Below are 16741 nucleotides of genomic sequence, written 5' to 3'. Positions count from 1 at the left end.
TTTTGTCCCCTCAGTGAGTACCCCTTTTTTATCCCCCTTTTGTCCCCTCCGTGTGTTGGGGATGGAAAACAAAGTTCTCTAACTCCATAGCTTCTCTGCTTTCTCTACACCATCAGGCCTATGCATTAACTGCTGTTACGTGCCTATTGGCTTCACTGGCATGAATACTTAAATCATATTTGGTCCCAAGGGCAGCTAATAAGTTACATACTTTAAAATGAATTCAAATATTACATTAAAGGCAAAGACTTAAAACTACTTCAGGAGTGATTCCATCCTAAAATAAAATAAAAACGGCCCAAAACATTCTTCACCTGTATATAGATAAGACTGGAAAAAGTTCATTCTTAAGTTAAATTTCTGTGAATATAATTTTAAAGTCTGCCACAAAAGAAAAAAAAGATTATTCAAAATAGTTTCTATAGAACTTAGAGAATAAGGTTCCACTCATAAGCATGAATTAAAACTTGGCAGAGACAGAATTGGATAGAAACTGGCTAAATGTTATAGCTGATGCAATTTTTAAGAAGTTTTATGAGAATAATGATAAAACAATATGAAAGGGTCCCTTAACTTTCTGCATCATCTGTGACATTGCACTGATCAACTCTAAATTTAGATTTGAGATAGCTTTATAGGGGCATAATGTAACATTTTAGTCAAAATACCTCATTATCTTTTTGTCTGAGTGAGAACAGCAGTTACCTAAAAACTTAGCAACCTTCAGTTGTTTCGTGTGTTGTGCAAATGATTTAATTGCGGATCTATCTGGCAAGAGAACTTGGAAAACGGGAGACATTTTATTTCCTGTATCTCCTAGGTACTACAGTTTCAGGTAAAGCTCTAGCCTCTGTGTGTTTAACACTTACTTCCTTGCTCTCCTCTGGCAGTTCTGGGAAGTCATCAGTAAATTACTTTCTTTGGGAGTCTGAGGAAAGAGGAAAGAAAGTAAGGCAGGTGAGAGTTTCTGAGACCAACTATACCCTGTGGATACTTCTAGACAGCTCCATGTCTACATTTCTGTGGAACTGAACCTTAAAAACAAATTTTAGCTCAGAGAGGCCACAGAGAAAAGGGTATGTAGAGTCACCCGAGCCTAGTGCTGAAACAGCCAACCTGAATTTGTACCCATAACAGCCAAATGGGGAAAAAGTGTGAATCACCTTGATGGAAGCGGTCTATGGTGTGGGTTGGTTGGCTGGTTTGCTCTTGTTTATTTGTTCATTTTTTAAAGTATGCCTTTGTGCCGTCCAGCCTTCGTGCTTCTGTGACTTCGCGCTCACGGGATCCCTCCCATGTCTTTGGGCATCCTCAGATGTGGAAGTAGAGCTGAGCTACCATTGAAGGGCCTTACCCTATGTCTTCCTCTGTGACTTTCATGCTACCAGCAGCAGCAGTAGGACTGGGAGCCTGTGAGTGACATTGGTGTGCCATGGGACTGGCAGACATGGAGCTGGCCCCTGAAAGCATGCAGTTTGTTGATTTCCTTGTCCATTTTATAGCCACTTAAGGATTCATTACTGATACCAATAGTGAACACCGCACAACTGTATCATATTAGCAAATTACCACAATTTTTCTATTTGGCATTTTATTCTGTCAGTACCAAAAGGGAGTAGAAGGCAGCTGTTGAGAGGGATTTCCCAAAAGGGCAAGGTAGATTTGAAGTGGAAAATGGAATATTTTAACAAACGCACCTCTATAAAAGTTCCTCTAGCTAGATGAGATTTTAGCCTTATGTGATACTCGGCATTTTCAGGTATGGTGCCAAACATGGCTTGCCTTTTCTAATTGAGTAGGCCTGTTCACATCTACGGAAAGTTTTGGAGAAACTACACCAGTTGGGGGTACTAAAGGCTTTTCAAATCAAGGCAATTGTAATTACTCTGTGTATCAAGTTTTCTTGTCTACCGAGTGTTAAACCAGCACAAAATGGGGCTTTTTGACAAGGCATTTGTATTCCACAATACAAATAGGCCAGCCTTTCCTTTCCCTTCTTTCTTTCTTTTTTTTTTTTTTTCCCTCTTTTTCTGGCTGTGTATTTGGACTAGGTTTGAATTTTGAAATTTTGGGTAGGCATCTGTGAACACTCTTCTGCTTTTTTTCTTTCTTTCTTTCTTTCTTTTTTTTTTTTTATTAACTTGAGAGTCTGACAGCTTTAATGTCAGGGCCTTCATGTTTCACAGCAGGGTTTAAAAAAAACACTGTAGAAAGATTTTGCCTATATCAGAGAGATAGAGTACTGGACAGATTTACAGCAGAGACCAAAGACTTTTGATGGAAAATAAATGTAGTATAGAGTTGAAAGAACAAACATGATTTAAAAAAATTTTTTTGGTAGTAGCCCTGGATTTAGAAATGAATCTCAGCAGGAGGAGAGATCATACACAGATTTCCCAAGATATCAAAGATCCACATAATAATGCACTTTTAAAAGACCCATTTCAGAGCAAGTTTAAGCAACGTACATTCTGCTCAGTGCTTACTACTTACATTGCTGGCAGGTAGATATAAGTATTGCCTTAGGAGTTAACATCTGTCTTCTTATGAGCACTGTAAGAGTGTACATTATCTTTCAGGTCAAGAAGAGGATATGTTGCAGCAGCTAATTTCTTATAACCTTGGTAGTTCAACTCCACCTGACCACCAGGGAAAAACTTCATAGGCTTTTCAAGCTTCACTCACATATTTGTCTCCAGGCAGTTCTCTGCCTCCAGTTCAGCAGGAAGTATACAGGCTTGCATGCATTTTTCAGCAGACCCTCCTGTGACTCCAGGAGATTTGGAACACAAAGATGCCAATACACTTGAATTTTTATTGCTTAGTAAACAGTTGCTTACACTGGCGTGAGTTAAAATAATTACAAAATAATATATATAGTAATACTTCTTGTTCATGTGAATTTCTGAAGCAGATAATCACTTCAGCAAAATTAATACATTATAAATAAATCACTTCTGCATTTTTATGTTATCACATAGCACTGATCTTTTGCTTGAAAATACAGTCCCAAAATGAATGATCAAAATGGCTATTTTGACAGCAAGATGAAGCTACAAATGAAAATTGTTTAAAAGGTCCCCGATCCTCATGAGAACAGAGGAGCTAAGAAGACTAACAGTTTATTTTGTTTTGAGTGAATTCATTATCAAAGGACTTTCAGTTCCTAAATCTTATAATCTTTTCAAGATTGAGGCCAGAAGGATTGCTGTTTAAATCATCTGCTATGTTTCCATATGGTAATACCAAGGAATGTCACCTGTCTTCACTACTAAAGATCTTGACTATATCTTGAATGGTATGGGAGCAGGTTCTTTCTTCCAGGGCTGACCAGTCTTCCAGACCCTCTGCAAAGAGCTGCCTTTTCCTCTTAATCAAGTAGTGATTCTTAGACCTTCACCCCTGAGTATGAGTTTGCACTTTTGTTACAGGGTTGAAGCACCTCAGTGTACTGAGCCACATGTTGTGTTGTACTCTTGTTGTTGTAGTATTCATTAGCTTTATCCTTTGTATTTTCTCCAAATTCCATCTTCCCTTTGATGCTGTGTGCATGCAAAGGATATTTTAAGTAGCATTTGCATGACTGCTATTACCACCAATAATGAAATAATTAGAATTTCCAGGTGAGTAAACAGTGGTAGATATGAACTCACATTTTGTTTGGCTATTTCTCTTGGCAGACCTTTTAAAAAATCTATTAGCAAGCCAAATCACATCACTCATTATCAGATCATACTCTAAGATTTTGTGCTGGAAAAGCAAAAGGAGAATCCTTGAAAACAGGAGGCAAATTTTGAAAGAATACTTTTTCAGAAGTTCAAAACTGTGACAGGTACAGAGGAAGTACTATTGTGATAACCAGGGGAATGGAGAATCATGTGACAAGAGGAGACTTTATGAGAGTTCTGCGTATTTTTCCTTGCAAAATAAAAGCCTGTGTTGTTAGTGCTTAGGAAGATCAACAGTGGCAAAGAAGAGACGTTTAAGCTAAAGGACAGTGCTGATCCAAACCAATGGGATTTAAAATATGTGAGGCTGTAAGTAACCTAAATTAAGTTAGATTGTAAGTGAGAGGTTTGGAACTAACTTTGGAAGGTTGTTCATGATCAACAAGAGAAAATGGGAGGAGAAATGGCAGAAAATGCAGCTTTGTTTTATATGGAGCTTGATACATTTTGAAAAGAGATTTAAAAACGTGGGTTGTCTTTAACAAGAGAACAAATGGTCTGAAGGACTGGCTGAGTTCTTTCTAGTTATGTTTATTCTCCATTTTCGGCTCTCTGTTACCCCATGAAGGAAGTACAGAATCAAAAAAAATAACTTCCTGTGATGCTTGTTGACCATGGTCATGTTGAAAAGCTCTAGCAACCACTCCAATTTCCCTGTCAGATCAGAAATAGGAAACATTTAACATAAAATCTCGGATACATTCTCTTGCTTCTGTGGAATTACTGCACTTGTTTTAACGTCCATGCTGATGAACTTCCTTTAAACAATTTTTTTTAGCCTTGAAAATACTTTGTTCCTCTTCCTATTTCAATTTTCCATTTTATAAAAGCTAGACCTTCACTTTCAGCTTTTAGTTCAAATAAGATAATTATCCTGTTGTTACTTTTTTGACAGCAAGAAGAGTACATTTCAGAAGAAACACATATTTTATTCTATTTTAACTGTTTGTGTTTCCCTAATTGCAAGAAAAATTCAATGATGATCTTTTTACAGACTGATAAATATTTTAATGTAGATTTTCCGCTGGAAAAAAACATCTGAGTGAAGGGTGCAAGACTGGCAGACTTGTGTCTTGTCTACACGAAGCTTTTATTTTCCTTAAAAAGTCATGCTGTTGCTAGCATTAGTGTCTCTCTATCCAAATGCATTTGTTAAGCAGTCAGTAAATGATTAAGGAGCTGCAGGGACTGATTTATGGAGCCAAATTAATTGAACTAAATATGCATCTCTCTGTTAAGTGACAACTGGGGAAGATGGCAGAACATGAGATAGCTGTCTGCAAGTACAACAGGGGTGTAAAATGCAAGGAGAGTAAGGAACTCACACCTAGGAGCAGCCGTGGTGGTTTTGTGACCCACATTCTATGTCCCACTCCTCCTTGAGGAATTCTAAGGTGGTGAAACCCTGGTGAGTGTGTCCCATAACCTAGATTAGGGATTGCTTTACGTAGCACAAAATGCACTGAACACTGAGAGGCTATTAAATATTGTATCATTTTGTAATACTTACAAGGCTAATGGAGCAAAATCTAAAATTAGAAAACACAAGGTGGGATTATCACGGAGAATTAAAAGCTTCCTTATGGCAAAATATATTACTCGGAAGAGTAGTTTTCCAAGGAAAATTACAGGTAAGGACCACTTCCTGGAAATCCTTAGTATTAAATCGATCCTATTCTCAGGCAGACAGCATAGTGAAAGGACAGCGCATCAGTAAGGATTCCCCTTTTGCTTCCATGGTCTGTGGTTCTGTGAAGAGGTGTACGTGCAGGTAATTTAACAGAATACATTGCATTCAGCCCGTTTCAGCCCTTCTCTCAGCAGCTGGAGTGTGCTATTGGGACTTCTGTGGAGCCCAGCTTGCTTGTAGAGAGAGGCCTGAATTAAGCTGCTTGATTCTCATCATTAATGTTCCTCTTTTCTTTTGGGTCCTCATCTCACGCTACTTTTTCATAGTTAAAACAAGAAAGGAGAGGCAAAGCTGATGGGACACTGAACGTGTCCACAACCACCCAGCATGGAGCAGAACATTTTGCTATGACCTACATTGCTGCTTATCATTTCTGCTGCTGCCATTTGTTCACTTGTCTTGGCTCAAGTGCAGTTATTACCACTAGTCTTGTGAGTGACCTGCAGCAAATCATAGTTATTCTGGCACTGGCAAAACAGCATAGTCTATTTAGAGTGTGACTAGCCCTGTGCAGAGTGCCCTAACTGGGACTGACGTAGTGTTTAAACAGGCACTGTGACCTCCACTGCAAGGCAGATTTTTGCCCAAGTGGAAGATATGTGCTAGTCCATCCTGGTAGGTATTCTGCTAGATAGCTATGGTACCAGTTTACATATGGATAAGTAAGCGTGCTTTTTTCCTAAGTTCACTAGTCAAATGAAGGACAGAATTTTACCCCCTCCTCATTCCTTTTTCTACCAGCTCTAACCCTACTTTGCGAGTTTGAGTGCTGTCCAAAAGTATTTCTAAGTGGAACAAAAATAAACATGCTTTTAAATATTTTATGTTCATGCTTTAAGGGAGATTGACACATTTTGAAGAGGAAAGCAGCCTACAACACCTAAATTAAAAATAAATATTTATGCTCACATTTGTTCATCAGCTTTCCAAAATGTACGAATATGTTTCATGTTGTTTTAAATAATGAAATGTGAAACAAATGAAAGATAAACTTTCTACAAGCTGCAAAGAAATAAGAAGACAAAGGCTTTGTTTACATCTTAGACTTCAACAGTGCCCTTTGACAACTAATACAGATCTTAATTACAAATGGAATTATACATATAAGAACTGTTGGAAACAAAGGAATATTTTTTTTCTCTCTCTGGTTTTCTTTGTGATAGTTTTAATTAGCTGCAACGCTTTGAACAGTCATAGTCCTTGACTGCAGCTCAGACATTGATGGAAGCTGTTAACTTCAAATGGCATCTGTAGGACTGCAGAAGTCTGGGTTTTCCTCTGAACAGTGTGCTTCCCATTGCTAAATGTATTCCTGGGTGTATCAGAATTCTGCATACATATCACTTAATTGAGAAGTATGCATTGTCCGATAACATTCTCGTGATTGACATTAGGACACAATAAATTGGATTAATAGGCAACAGCGCCCTAACCACACTGGCAGAACTTTAATGGACTTCTTTAATAACGTAATCGGCAACAGGACAAATATGTTTTGAAAAATAACCTGGGCAAGTAACACGGAAAAACAGTCATTAGAAATAATGACCAGCCATACGTAGCATTTTCCTCATGATAATCAAGAACCTTGCCTTCAAAACAAATGGAGACTGGGAAGGAAAAGTCAATTGCCAGTGTTGAAACTGCTGTACTTCTGGTGGTGATGATTTGCATATGGTCACTGGGAAATGTCTTCCTATCTTGACCTAAGCAAGAATTCTTTTAATTTCCTACTGCAGACTATTTAAAAGAAAGTACCAGCTAGAAATAGAGTATGAGAGCTCTCTTCCATCCCATCTAAACAGCCTGGGATGTTGCAGTTGAGCCTGATCAGCAGGTGGAGGCCCTGGTCCTGCCACAGGATGCACCTTTGTGGGATCCAAGGGAAAGAGAGTAGGGTGTGCTGGTGAGAGGTACTGAGGGAATGAGGATGCACATGGCAGCGCACTTGCTATAGTCTCTGAAGCTGAGGGTTGAGGTGTCACAGCCACTTTCAAGTTTATTATAAATGCTGCCATTACAGTATAGTGTTTAGAGGAAGAGAAAGTTTCTGCCTGGGATCCATGACTCACTGTGCTTGGCAAGACGTGAGCCTTCATTCATCAGAGCTCTATGCATGACTCTGTGCTTGCAAGTACTCCTGTTGGGTTAGATGCACAGTCTGTTTAGGAAAGAGGGGCATCTGTTGACATCAGAAGTTCAGGACCTGAAGTTGTATACGTTTTAGGAAATGGGAGGGAGAGGTGGGATATTTTTGATGCCTTCCTCTTCTGTGCAAAGCATGCATGTTAATGCAGCAGGGGGGAAATGCCTCAGAGAAATGACGTGTTGTGAACAACTTTAATGTGGGCCAATGCTTTAAAAAAAAAAAAAATCCACCTCATTTCAATAAGGGAAAAAAATAAATTAGTTACTGCCAGTTTATGGTAGAGAACCACAAATGGGCTAGGACTATTTCTTAGTTTTTACTAAGCATAAACTGTGCCATGGAAATTAAATGAGATAGACATAGAATATAAAACCTAATCATTTAAATGTGACCTCATCTTTCAAACAGAAGTACTGCTGCATCACTCTCTTGTTTGTTTGTCAAATTTCAGACAACTCATGCTGAGCCTTAGAAGAATGTCACTCTGATCTCTGGTGAAATAGAGAGAGATAGCTAATCCAAACATATTCAGAAAGGAAAGGGCAGCTACCTTCTAGCATTGTCTTTTGGACTTCCTTTTCAGCTCAGTATGCAGTGGGAGTTTAACAGTGGATGCTCTGTAAAAAGTGGAGCAAGTCTTCCTCCAGGTTTTTTTTTCACTATTATTCTCTCTTTTATGACTTCCCACCTCACACCAAAGCCTAAAAAAAATATTAAAAAAGTCGAATTATTGATCTGTATTTGCCAATTGTATCTGCTTATCAGTTATATTGCAGCGGTGTCCTAGAATCTCATGACTTAACAACTCTGTCTGTATAGGAAATTGAAGGAAGAGAAAAGAAGAGAAGGTCTTTCAAATTTAATTTGTATACACTTGGTTTCTCAAGGTCTTTGCAAGAAAAAGTGGCCAGAAAAGCAACAAACAGCACTTGGGATAAATTAGCAAGTTGTGCATATCTCTGCTAGAAAGAAGAACTTTTGAATTTACTCCTGAATACAGAAATAGCTTTGCTGCATGTTCTTTTTGTTACTCTTATTAGTATCTCTGGATCTGATTTTATTTTTTTTATATGAATTGGTAAAAAAAAAATAATCTGTCTTTAAAAAATAAGTGTCTGTGCCTGTGAAACTGGAAACCATTCGCAGCTCATTTTAAGTGGTGCAGCTCTCTGTCTTTAACTAGATAACAGCTGATGTATACCAGCTTAGGTTTTGATCCTTATTTTTAAAACTTACTGAAGTGAAATCCCACTGTCTGTCCCTCCCAGCTTCTAGAGTATCAGGATTTTGCATGCCATGGTTTGCAGAAGGCTATGAAGTTTTTTTCACTCTACATTTCTTCTTCCTTTCTCTTAAAGCGAAGAACCGTGGGATTGCAATTCCGGTGGATTTGGACAGCCAGGTCAACACCTTGTTCATGAAGAGTCACTCTAACATGGTGCAGAGGGCAGCCATGGGGTGGAGAATGTCAGCCCGCAGCGGACCACGTTTTAAAGAAGCTCTTGGTGGGCCTGCCTGGGATTACAGGAACATAATAGAAAAACTACAGGTACAAAACGTGAAACGGTTTGGGCTGGTAGTAGCTGTGCATTTATCTGTGATGTGTCAGCTGTGGAAAACACCACAGAGAGACTCACTGCCATTTAAATGCTGAAATACAGTAAATCTTGAACTTCTTGGTGGTGGAAGCAGAGAGCTCAGCTCCTGTTTGGTGCCTGTTCTGAGTAGATTCAACACTGAGGAACTTTTGATCCATGATCTGAATTCAACTCATACAGAAGTCAGTAGAGAGGGGTTGGAGGTTTGTTTTTGTTCCCTAAAGTGATCCACAGAGAAGGATCTCCTTTCTGCCCTGTCACAGTCACATGTTCTTTTTGGGGTGTGGAAGGAGGTCCTCTGGTTTATAGGAACCATTATGTCAGGCTTCTTTCACTAGAGATTACTTAAAACATGGAAATCATCTTGTGCATATAGTGGTTAAATAACATAAGGTGTTTATGAAAACCAGCAGGACTCAAATAAATACAGGGGCCCTACATACTCAGGAAGCAACATGTTAGGTGATACACTAACATAATGTATACAGAATGCAGTGCATTTCCAGCACGCCATCATAGAAACATCATAGAATCATAGAGCACTTTGGGTTGAAAGCAACGTTTAAGATCACCTAGTTCCAACCCCCTGCTATAGGCAGGGACACCTCCCTCTAGACCAGGTTGCTCAAAGCCCCATCCAGCCTGGCCTTGAGTGCTTTCAGGGAGGGGGCATCCACAGTCTCACTGGGCAAACTGTTCCAGTGTCTCACCACCTTCACAGTGAAGAATTTTTTCCTCACATCTAGTCTAAATTGACCCTCTTCCAGTTTAAAGCCATTTCTCCTCATCCTGTTGCTATAAAAATATATTCCTTAAATATATCCCTCATACGTCCCTTTATATCCCTTGTAAAAAGTCCTTCCTCAGCTTTCCTGTAGGTCCCCTTTAGGTACTGGGAGGCTGCTGTAAGGGCCCTCCAGAGCCTTCTCTTCTCCGGACTGAACAGCCCCAGCTCTCTCAGCCTGTTCCTTAGGGGAGGTGTTCCAGCCCTCTGATCATCTTCGTGGCCATCCTCTCATTCTGAATGTTCCTGAGTGTTTTGGAGACATTACTGCAGGGGAGAAATATAAAAGAAATACAAAAGAAATATAAAGAAGTAATGGGCACCTTTCCTGCCTCAGCCAGATTGAGGAGCAGCTGTGGAGAAGGAGGTTGCTTTACTGTAGCGTGGGTTAAGAAGTGCTGGGTCAAATAGCCCACAGTGTTGTGCAGCTCCACAGCAACGTTCTTTTAGTTTTCTTGGCCAGCTTTAGTTGTAAATTATACTCATCTTTATTTCCTAGGATGTAGTGTCCTCCTTGGAGCAGCAGTTCACTCCCATGATGCAGGCTGAATTCTCAGTGCTGGTTGATGTGCTGCACAGTCCAGAGCTTCTTTTTCCTGAAGGGAGTGATGCCAGAATACGGTGTGGTGCTTTCATGTCCAAGTAAGTGGTATAAGGAGAGGCCTATTTGCTTCTTTGGAAAAGATGACAGGAAGTTAAACTTTTCAACAGCACTCCCCTCTAATTTTCAGTAGTGACTTAAGCATGTAGGAGTCTGAGTTCATACTGAAAGCTTAAATTGAGGTCTTTTGCTGCATGTTATATGTTTTTCAGAGATTTAGAAGTCTGGAGAGGAGTCGAGAGAGAGCATTGCTTGCCTTGTCTGCCTAGAAATTGAATGTTAGTCGCTTGTTAAAATTCTGACAGGAACAACCTACTTCTGTTTTCTTAATGGGCTACTTTTGCTATTAAGTTTCTCCAAACTGACAGCAGAAACTTAGACTTTCCATGGTAGAATTTTCAGGATTTCATAATGGAGAAGGGTGCTCAGGGCTATATATATCTATATATACATATAGATATTTTTAATAAAACAAATAAACCATTTGCTTTTTATTTTAAACTGCATTGGCTCTTTTTAATATACATTTCACTGGCACCCCACCTGATCCTGAATTATTAGATGTTTTATTTGCAATCTGTGCATTGGAATAGAGTTCTTCTATACTTTTTATTAATCCTCGGGTGAGTTGCCTTCACTGCCCTTGAGAAACTCTAATTTCAACTGACTTAATGTGGGGAAATTGACACATTTGGAAGCTCTCCTGGTTCCTTGGCTTTTTGCATATTCTGCAGAGGTAGCACTGTAACAATATACTTCGTATGTTTGGAAAAGTGAAGTTAAATTTGGAACTTGTTCCATCTTGTTCCCTCTGCTCAAACTTCTGTTCAAAGTTAGTATCAAATCAAGTTGAGGTCTGCTGAGTGTGGCCCATATAATGCAATAAACAGGTTTCTGTTGGATTTAATTAACTTGCACAGTGAGGAATGTTTTGCAGGGCAATGTAAGTACCCTGATATAAATATGTAACTTCAAAAAATATTGTTAGCACTGCAGACCTGAGATCGCTATATTTTTGGACTCATAATTCATGAATTTGGTTAACATTGGTTCCCAATGACAATGGGAAAGTCCTGCGTGGTGTTTTTATGGAGTCCAAGATGGCTTTAGCATGCAAAGCGTGCAATGCTTTAATCAGTTACCTTGTGTTACAGAGCAGAGATTTAGATGATGCCGTTTTGTCCCTCTCAACCCTATTTTGGGTGACTGCTTGTGCTTTATGACCGGTAATGTGTCTATGTGAATTGGTGGCCATGGTGCCTTTGCTGTGTGTTCATCGTACACTTAAATTCAAACGCTGTTCAATTAAGCCAGCAGTGGTATTGAAGAAAGGAAACCTGTCCAGGGCCTTCAGATTTCCACCTTTCTTCTGTTTTCACAGCAGCTATGCTAGGACTTGCTCTGTACAGAAATAAAAAGGCTTCTTCTGGCATTGGCTTAAGGATGCTAAAACCCAAACTCTTGGCACAATTTTAGCTAGAATCAAACGTGTACCTTGCTTTCTGACTTCAGACAGTCTCATGAAGTTGTGTGAGTGTAAACAATGGCTGTGCTTCAGCCAAATAACTGCATTTTTGAATGTTTCCATGTGAGGTTTTTAGGAATGCTTTGGGGATCCTTTTGGATCCATTTGGCTCATTATAAAATAAATTTGCTCATTATATAATTTATGATAACCACTACTGAGGTTGGAAGGTGTACAAAGGTTGTAGCTTTTAAAGTTTGTAAGGAGCACAATCGTAATCTGGAAGCATTCAGAAAAAGTAGGTATAGAATTCTACCTTCTGTATGGGCAAGAAGATGCACAAGTTGTACGAAAAAACTCACAATACCTTGAGAGCCCCATTTCCTTTTTAATTATGATTTCTTTTGTCTACTTGTATTTTTTCCTGAGGAAAGGAAATAAAATGATGAGTAATTTTTGCATGAAGAAATTTTAGCATGGCTTAGTAACAACGTGCAATGCTCTTTAAGGTTTAATATTTTACTTTAAGGTTGATAAATCACACAAAGAAGCTGATGGAGAAAGAAGAAAAGCTCTGCATTAAAATTCTTCAGACATTACGAGAAATGCTTGACAAGAAAACTAACTTTGCAGAAGAGGTACTGCTACCATTTTATTATTAAATATAGAACTAATAGAGTGGTATTAAAATGTGGGTTCTAGAACAGTAACAGAGTATGCTTTCAATTTCTTACGCATTTTAAAGATGATGTGGTTTTTCAGAAACAATGTGGCATGACAGAAAGTAAGATTTAAACCAAGGAAACTACTTGCCTTACGTAGATAGTTCTGTGTCAGGGACTTTACAGGAGTCAAAGCAAGAAAGACTAAATGAATTTGCACTAGCTAATATTGCTATATTTAATTATTATGTATTGGAGGTAGGTGTTTCTAGAAACTAGTCCGTAGGTCTGACGTCTGACTTTATCTAGCAGATAATCAATTAGAAACGTTGGGTTTTTTAATTGCAATTGTACAGTTTTCTCCGCTGCCTGTGGTGCCAGACTTCTGTACTCCATAAACATTTTAATGCTTATGAACGCGTGACAGGAATATGTAATGTTTAAGTAGAGTTGCCTGTTCTATGGAGAAGTGACACAGTCTGCAGAATGTCTTAATTTTTCCTGAACCCATTAACATTTGTTCTGTCTCTCCTTCCCCTTATTGCCCAGTTTTTTTCTCAAAACAGCAAAAAAGAACTTTTTCAAATGTCAGTTTTCTTTTGCTTGCAGCTTTGGGTGTTGGTAACTAGATTCCAACTTGCATCTCAGCCTTCCCCTCCTAAAGGTTATAAGCCTTTTGTGTACCTTTTCTGTGTTTCCTTGTCCATATTTCTGAGTATTCCCCAAATTCTTTCAGTATTATTCACTCTTAAAGATGAATCATACGGCTATTATCTAATCTTTCACTGCCATTATTTTCATTTGATCGCAGCTGACATGTTTAGTCAAGTGTGTTCATGGGTTTCACTTCACTTGGAGAAAAGTCACACCATTTCACCATCTTAGGCTTTTACACCCAAATATTCTCACATATCAAAGTAACAGCGCTCATTCATGTTATTGTACCTGGCAGACTTATCCACCATTCCGATATGATAGCTCTGAGATTCAATCTAATCTAACCTTAGGAAAAGTGTTTTGGTGACTAAGATATGCATGCCTATTTCTGAATGTTTGAGACTTTATTTTTACAGTTAAGTGTTTTTGTACTGTCAAACAATGTGATAAGGCAGAAACTCTTCTCTTTTATGATAAATGAGCCATATATTGCAAATGGGGATTATTCACGGTGTCTTTGTTTTGACTGTATAGTCTTTATTTTGATTTCAACATATGAATATGGGAGCATGTTGCCCAAGCTTCTAAGCAACCTGCCAACAGGATTAAAAAACTCTTGAGTGCAGAACAGTGAAATGAAGACAAAGGAAGTAGTAGCAAAACATCAGCCTTTCTGTATACAGAAACAACCAAACCAGTGCAAGCAGAGCAAATCAATCTCCTCTTCACCTCCTGTAAAGAATCTAGCTGAAAGAATAATGTGGTCAGGCCTGAGCAGACTGTTGGTTTTTTTCATGTCCTAACAAGTTTCACATGTGAAGCAGATATTATTCTTTATTATTATTATTATTACTTACTCCGTTAACTTTCTGGGTCCATAATCCTGCTGCATCACATGGAAAATCTTCCTTCCTTTTCTAACTGCATGCTACGAAGAAAAGTGCTAAACCTCTCCAAAATAGTTACACTGACCCACCAAAAGTTAACATAATCTTAGATGGAAAAAAAACAGTGCCTCACTGCACAACATTCCAAACAAACAAAAAACCCTTTTCTGTTTTAATTGCTCTTGGTGCCTTTGCATGGATGCTGGTAAATCAAGTCTGAGTGAAGCCACCAGAGGGAGCGTACTCCATTGGTTTGTAGGGGCTCTGCACCCTACCAGCCCAGCCTCTGGTCCTCAGCAGTGGACATCAAGGGGTGTAAGCCAGAGCCCTCTCATGACCTCCACCATTTCAGGAGTGGTAAAGGCATGGCAGGTGGAAGAGCTTTTCAGGAAACAGAATTTCTCCTTCATGCTTTCTCTAAAATCCTGTAGATTTTACACGTAAGAAACATAATGAATCAGTGCAAGCAAATAAATGAGTAAACAAGCCTGTATGATTTGCAAGTACGTATCTGGCTTTATATTCTTAGGAGTCATTGTTTGTAATGAAGACTTCAGAAGAGTAAAAATAGAACAATGAATAGCCTGTTGTGCATGTTTCCAACTTCTAGTGAATGGTTTTGTCACTGTCTGAAATGTTATCTGGAGTTCAAGAAGCATCTGGACAATGCTCTCAGGCATATGGTCAGATTTTTGGGTGGTCCTGTGTGGAGCCAGGAGTTGGACTTGATAATCCTTATGAGTCCCTTCCAACTTGGGATATTCTGTATCTAGTATCCCCTTAATTCTGTCTCTTGCTAATATTATGGTATATTGGTATTCTTTGATTTAACAGTAACGTAAGTGCAAAGCTACAGAGAGACACATGGCATTCTGACAGAAGGCCTCTGTTTCTTAATCATACATCATAGCATACTTTTTGTCATACATTTGACAGAAATGGTAAACTTCCACTTTCTGCAGACTTTATTACAGTAAGAAACCAGAAAAAAATGAAATCAAATATAATCCTGTCTCTTTCTTCCCATAGTTAAGATCCAGATATGGGACCTGAGCATTCTGTTGCCTTTTCTTTCATTTGGCTGCTGTAAAGTATTCTGTATTGATGAAGCAGCAGGAGGAAAAAGATATCTTTAGGAGCATATTTCACTGTTTTCATGACTATTTCCAATCTGTCCCTTATCCATTGCCTAGAGTCAACTCTATTGTTGAGCCTCCTCTCGTTGCGTGTTTCTGGTATGTGCTGCTCATGCTCTCCTGGCTTCATCCTCAGTTGCGCTTGTAGTCTGCCTTTGAGGCAGTGCTTGCTTGTGCACTGTTTTGCTTAGTGCTGCTACATCTAATTGTGTTAGGAATCAAAGTTTAATTTCAGAAGTTTGATTTAAGGTATATAAATGACACATAAAACCTCCTGGTCATTGATTGGCTTTCATAAGTAATTGCAGGTGATTATCACAGTCTCCCCGGAGTTCTGTGTTAAGTCCTAGTCCTATTTGTATTGATTAGGTAACTAACTGGAATGAAACTTGATCTACAGCCCCTTTCTTACAGAAAGGTCTTTCAGAACAGCATTAAGGCACTTGGGTGAAGCGGTGCCCAGGCAATTACTGTGGTATAGATAAAAGCACACTTTATATTGACTGTTTAAGAAGAGGAACAGAAGAGAGTGAAAGGACTGCCCTTGGACTGGGTCTGCCCCATCTGTGTTTGTTTGTTATTGCTGGTGGTTTTTATACCACCATTTGGTCTAGTATTTCTGAAGTTTTTATTCAAGTCTTGTTCTTTGCCATAGTGCTTGATTTCAGTTTAACTTCTTTGTGAATGCTGACTCCAGACATACTTACGTGTCACAGAATATAGAGAACATTTTCAGAAGCACATGGGAGATGTAGGCCATTGCCAGCAATGCACTTTGCAAGTGACTGGAGCTAACTGAAATCTTAAAATTACCTTGCTGCCTTTCTGAAAGCAACTGTCAGTGCAACACAGCAGGTGGGCCCGGAGGGGTGAGTGCTCCCAGCTGCTTCAAAGGGAGGTCAGAAGCTGAACTTAAACCCACCCTCAGCAAATTGGATGAAGTTGTTGGATTCTGTTGGATTGTGCTCATATGGCTACATTTCAACCCACTTTGGCTGCTGACCTGTCAGTGCCTTGAGCATGTACAGCCTTCAGATGTTACCAGTTGTTCTTAATGAGGTCGACATCTCTCAGAAAAATGTACAGTTTTATACATGGTAACATGTAGATTTGACAAGTTTACTATAACATTATTGGCTGGTCAGAGTGCTAATGAATCATAGTGTATTGCAGAATATGGTAGAGTCCAAGACTGTATATCCTGCCAAATGGTAGTTTCTAGAAAAAGCACAATCGTCTGAACACTTCAGTAAGGGTTATTTGTGCTGCGGAACAGACTTTATACTTACTTTCTGCTTTAGGAGTTGAATTGCAGTATAAATAATTAAAAACGTTGAATATTTTTTGAGTGTCAGCAGAACAAAGACTACGTACGCTGCTTAAT

The 16741-nt window shown here is 39.0% G+C and overlaps 1 protein-coding gene across 6 annotated transcripts in view; it reads left to right on the top strand.

Annotated features, from left to right (window-relative positions):
- The window catches only part of ITPR2 (inositol 1,4,5-trisphosphate receptor type 2), a 264932-nt gene that overhangs the window by 130942 nt on the left and 117249 nt on the right, over positions 1–16741 (top strand). For all 6 annotated transcript variants that reach the window (XM_046904326.1, XM_015291441.4, XM_015291434.4 and 3 more), the window contains 3 exons: positions 8926–9116; positions 10449–10591; positions 12545–12653. In XM_046904326.1, the coding sequence (XP_046760282.1) occupies positions 8926–9116; positions 10449–10591; positions 12545–12653 (443 nt within the window). The remainder of the gene's footprint in view (positions 1–8925; positions 9117–10448; positions 10592–12544; positions 12654–16741) is intronic.

This window comes from Gallus gallus, chromosome 1 (genome assembly GCF_016699485.2).
Source record: "Gallus gallus isolate bGalGal1 chromosome 1, bGalGal1.mat.broiler.GRCg7b, whole genome shotgun sequence".
In the NCBI taxonomy this organism is placed as follows: domain Eukaryota; kingdom Metazoa; phylum Chordata; class Aves; order Galliformes; family Phasianidae; genus Gallus; species Gallus gallus.
The sequence above is the reverse complement of the archived record's forward strand: the minus strand, read 5'-3'. Positions and strand labels throughout refer to the sequence as shown.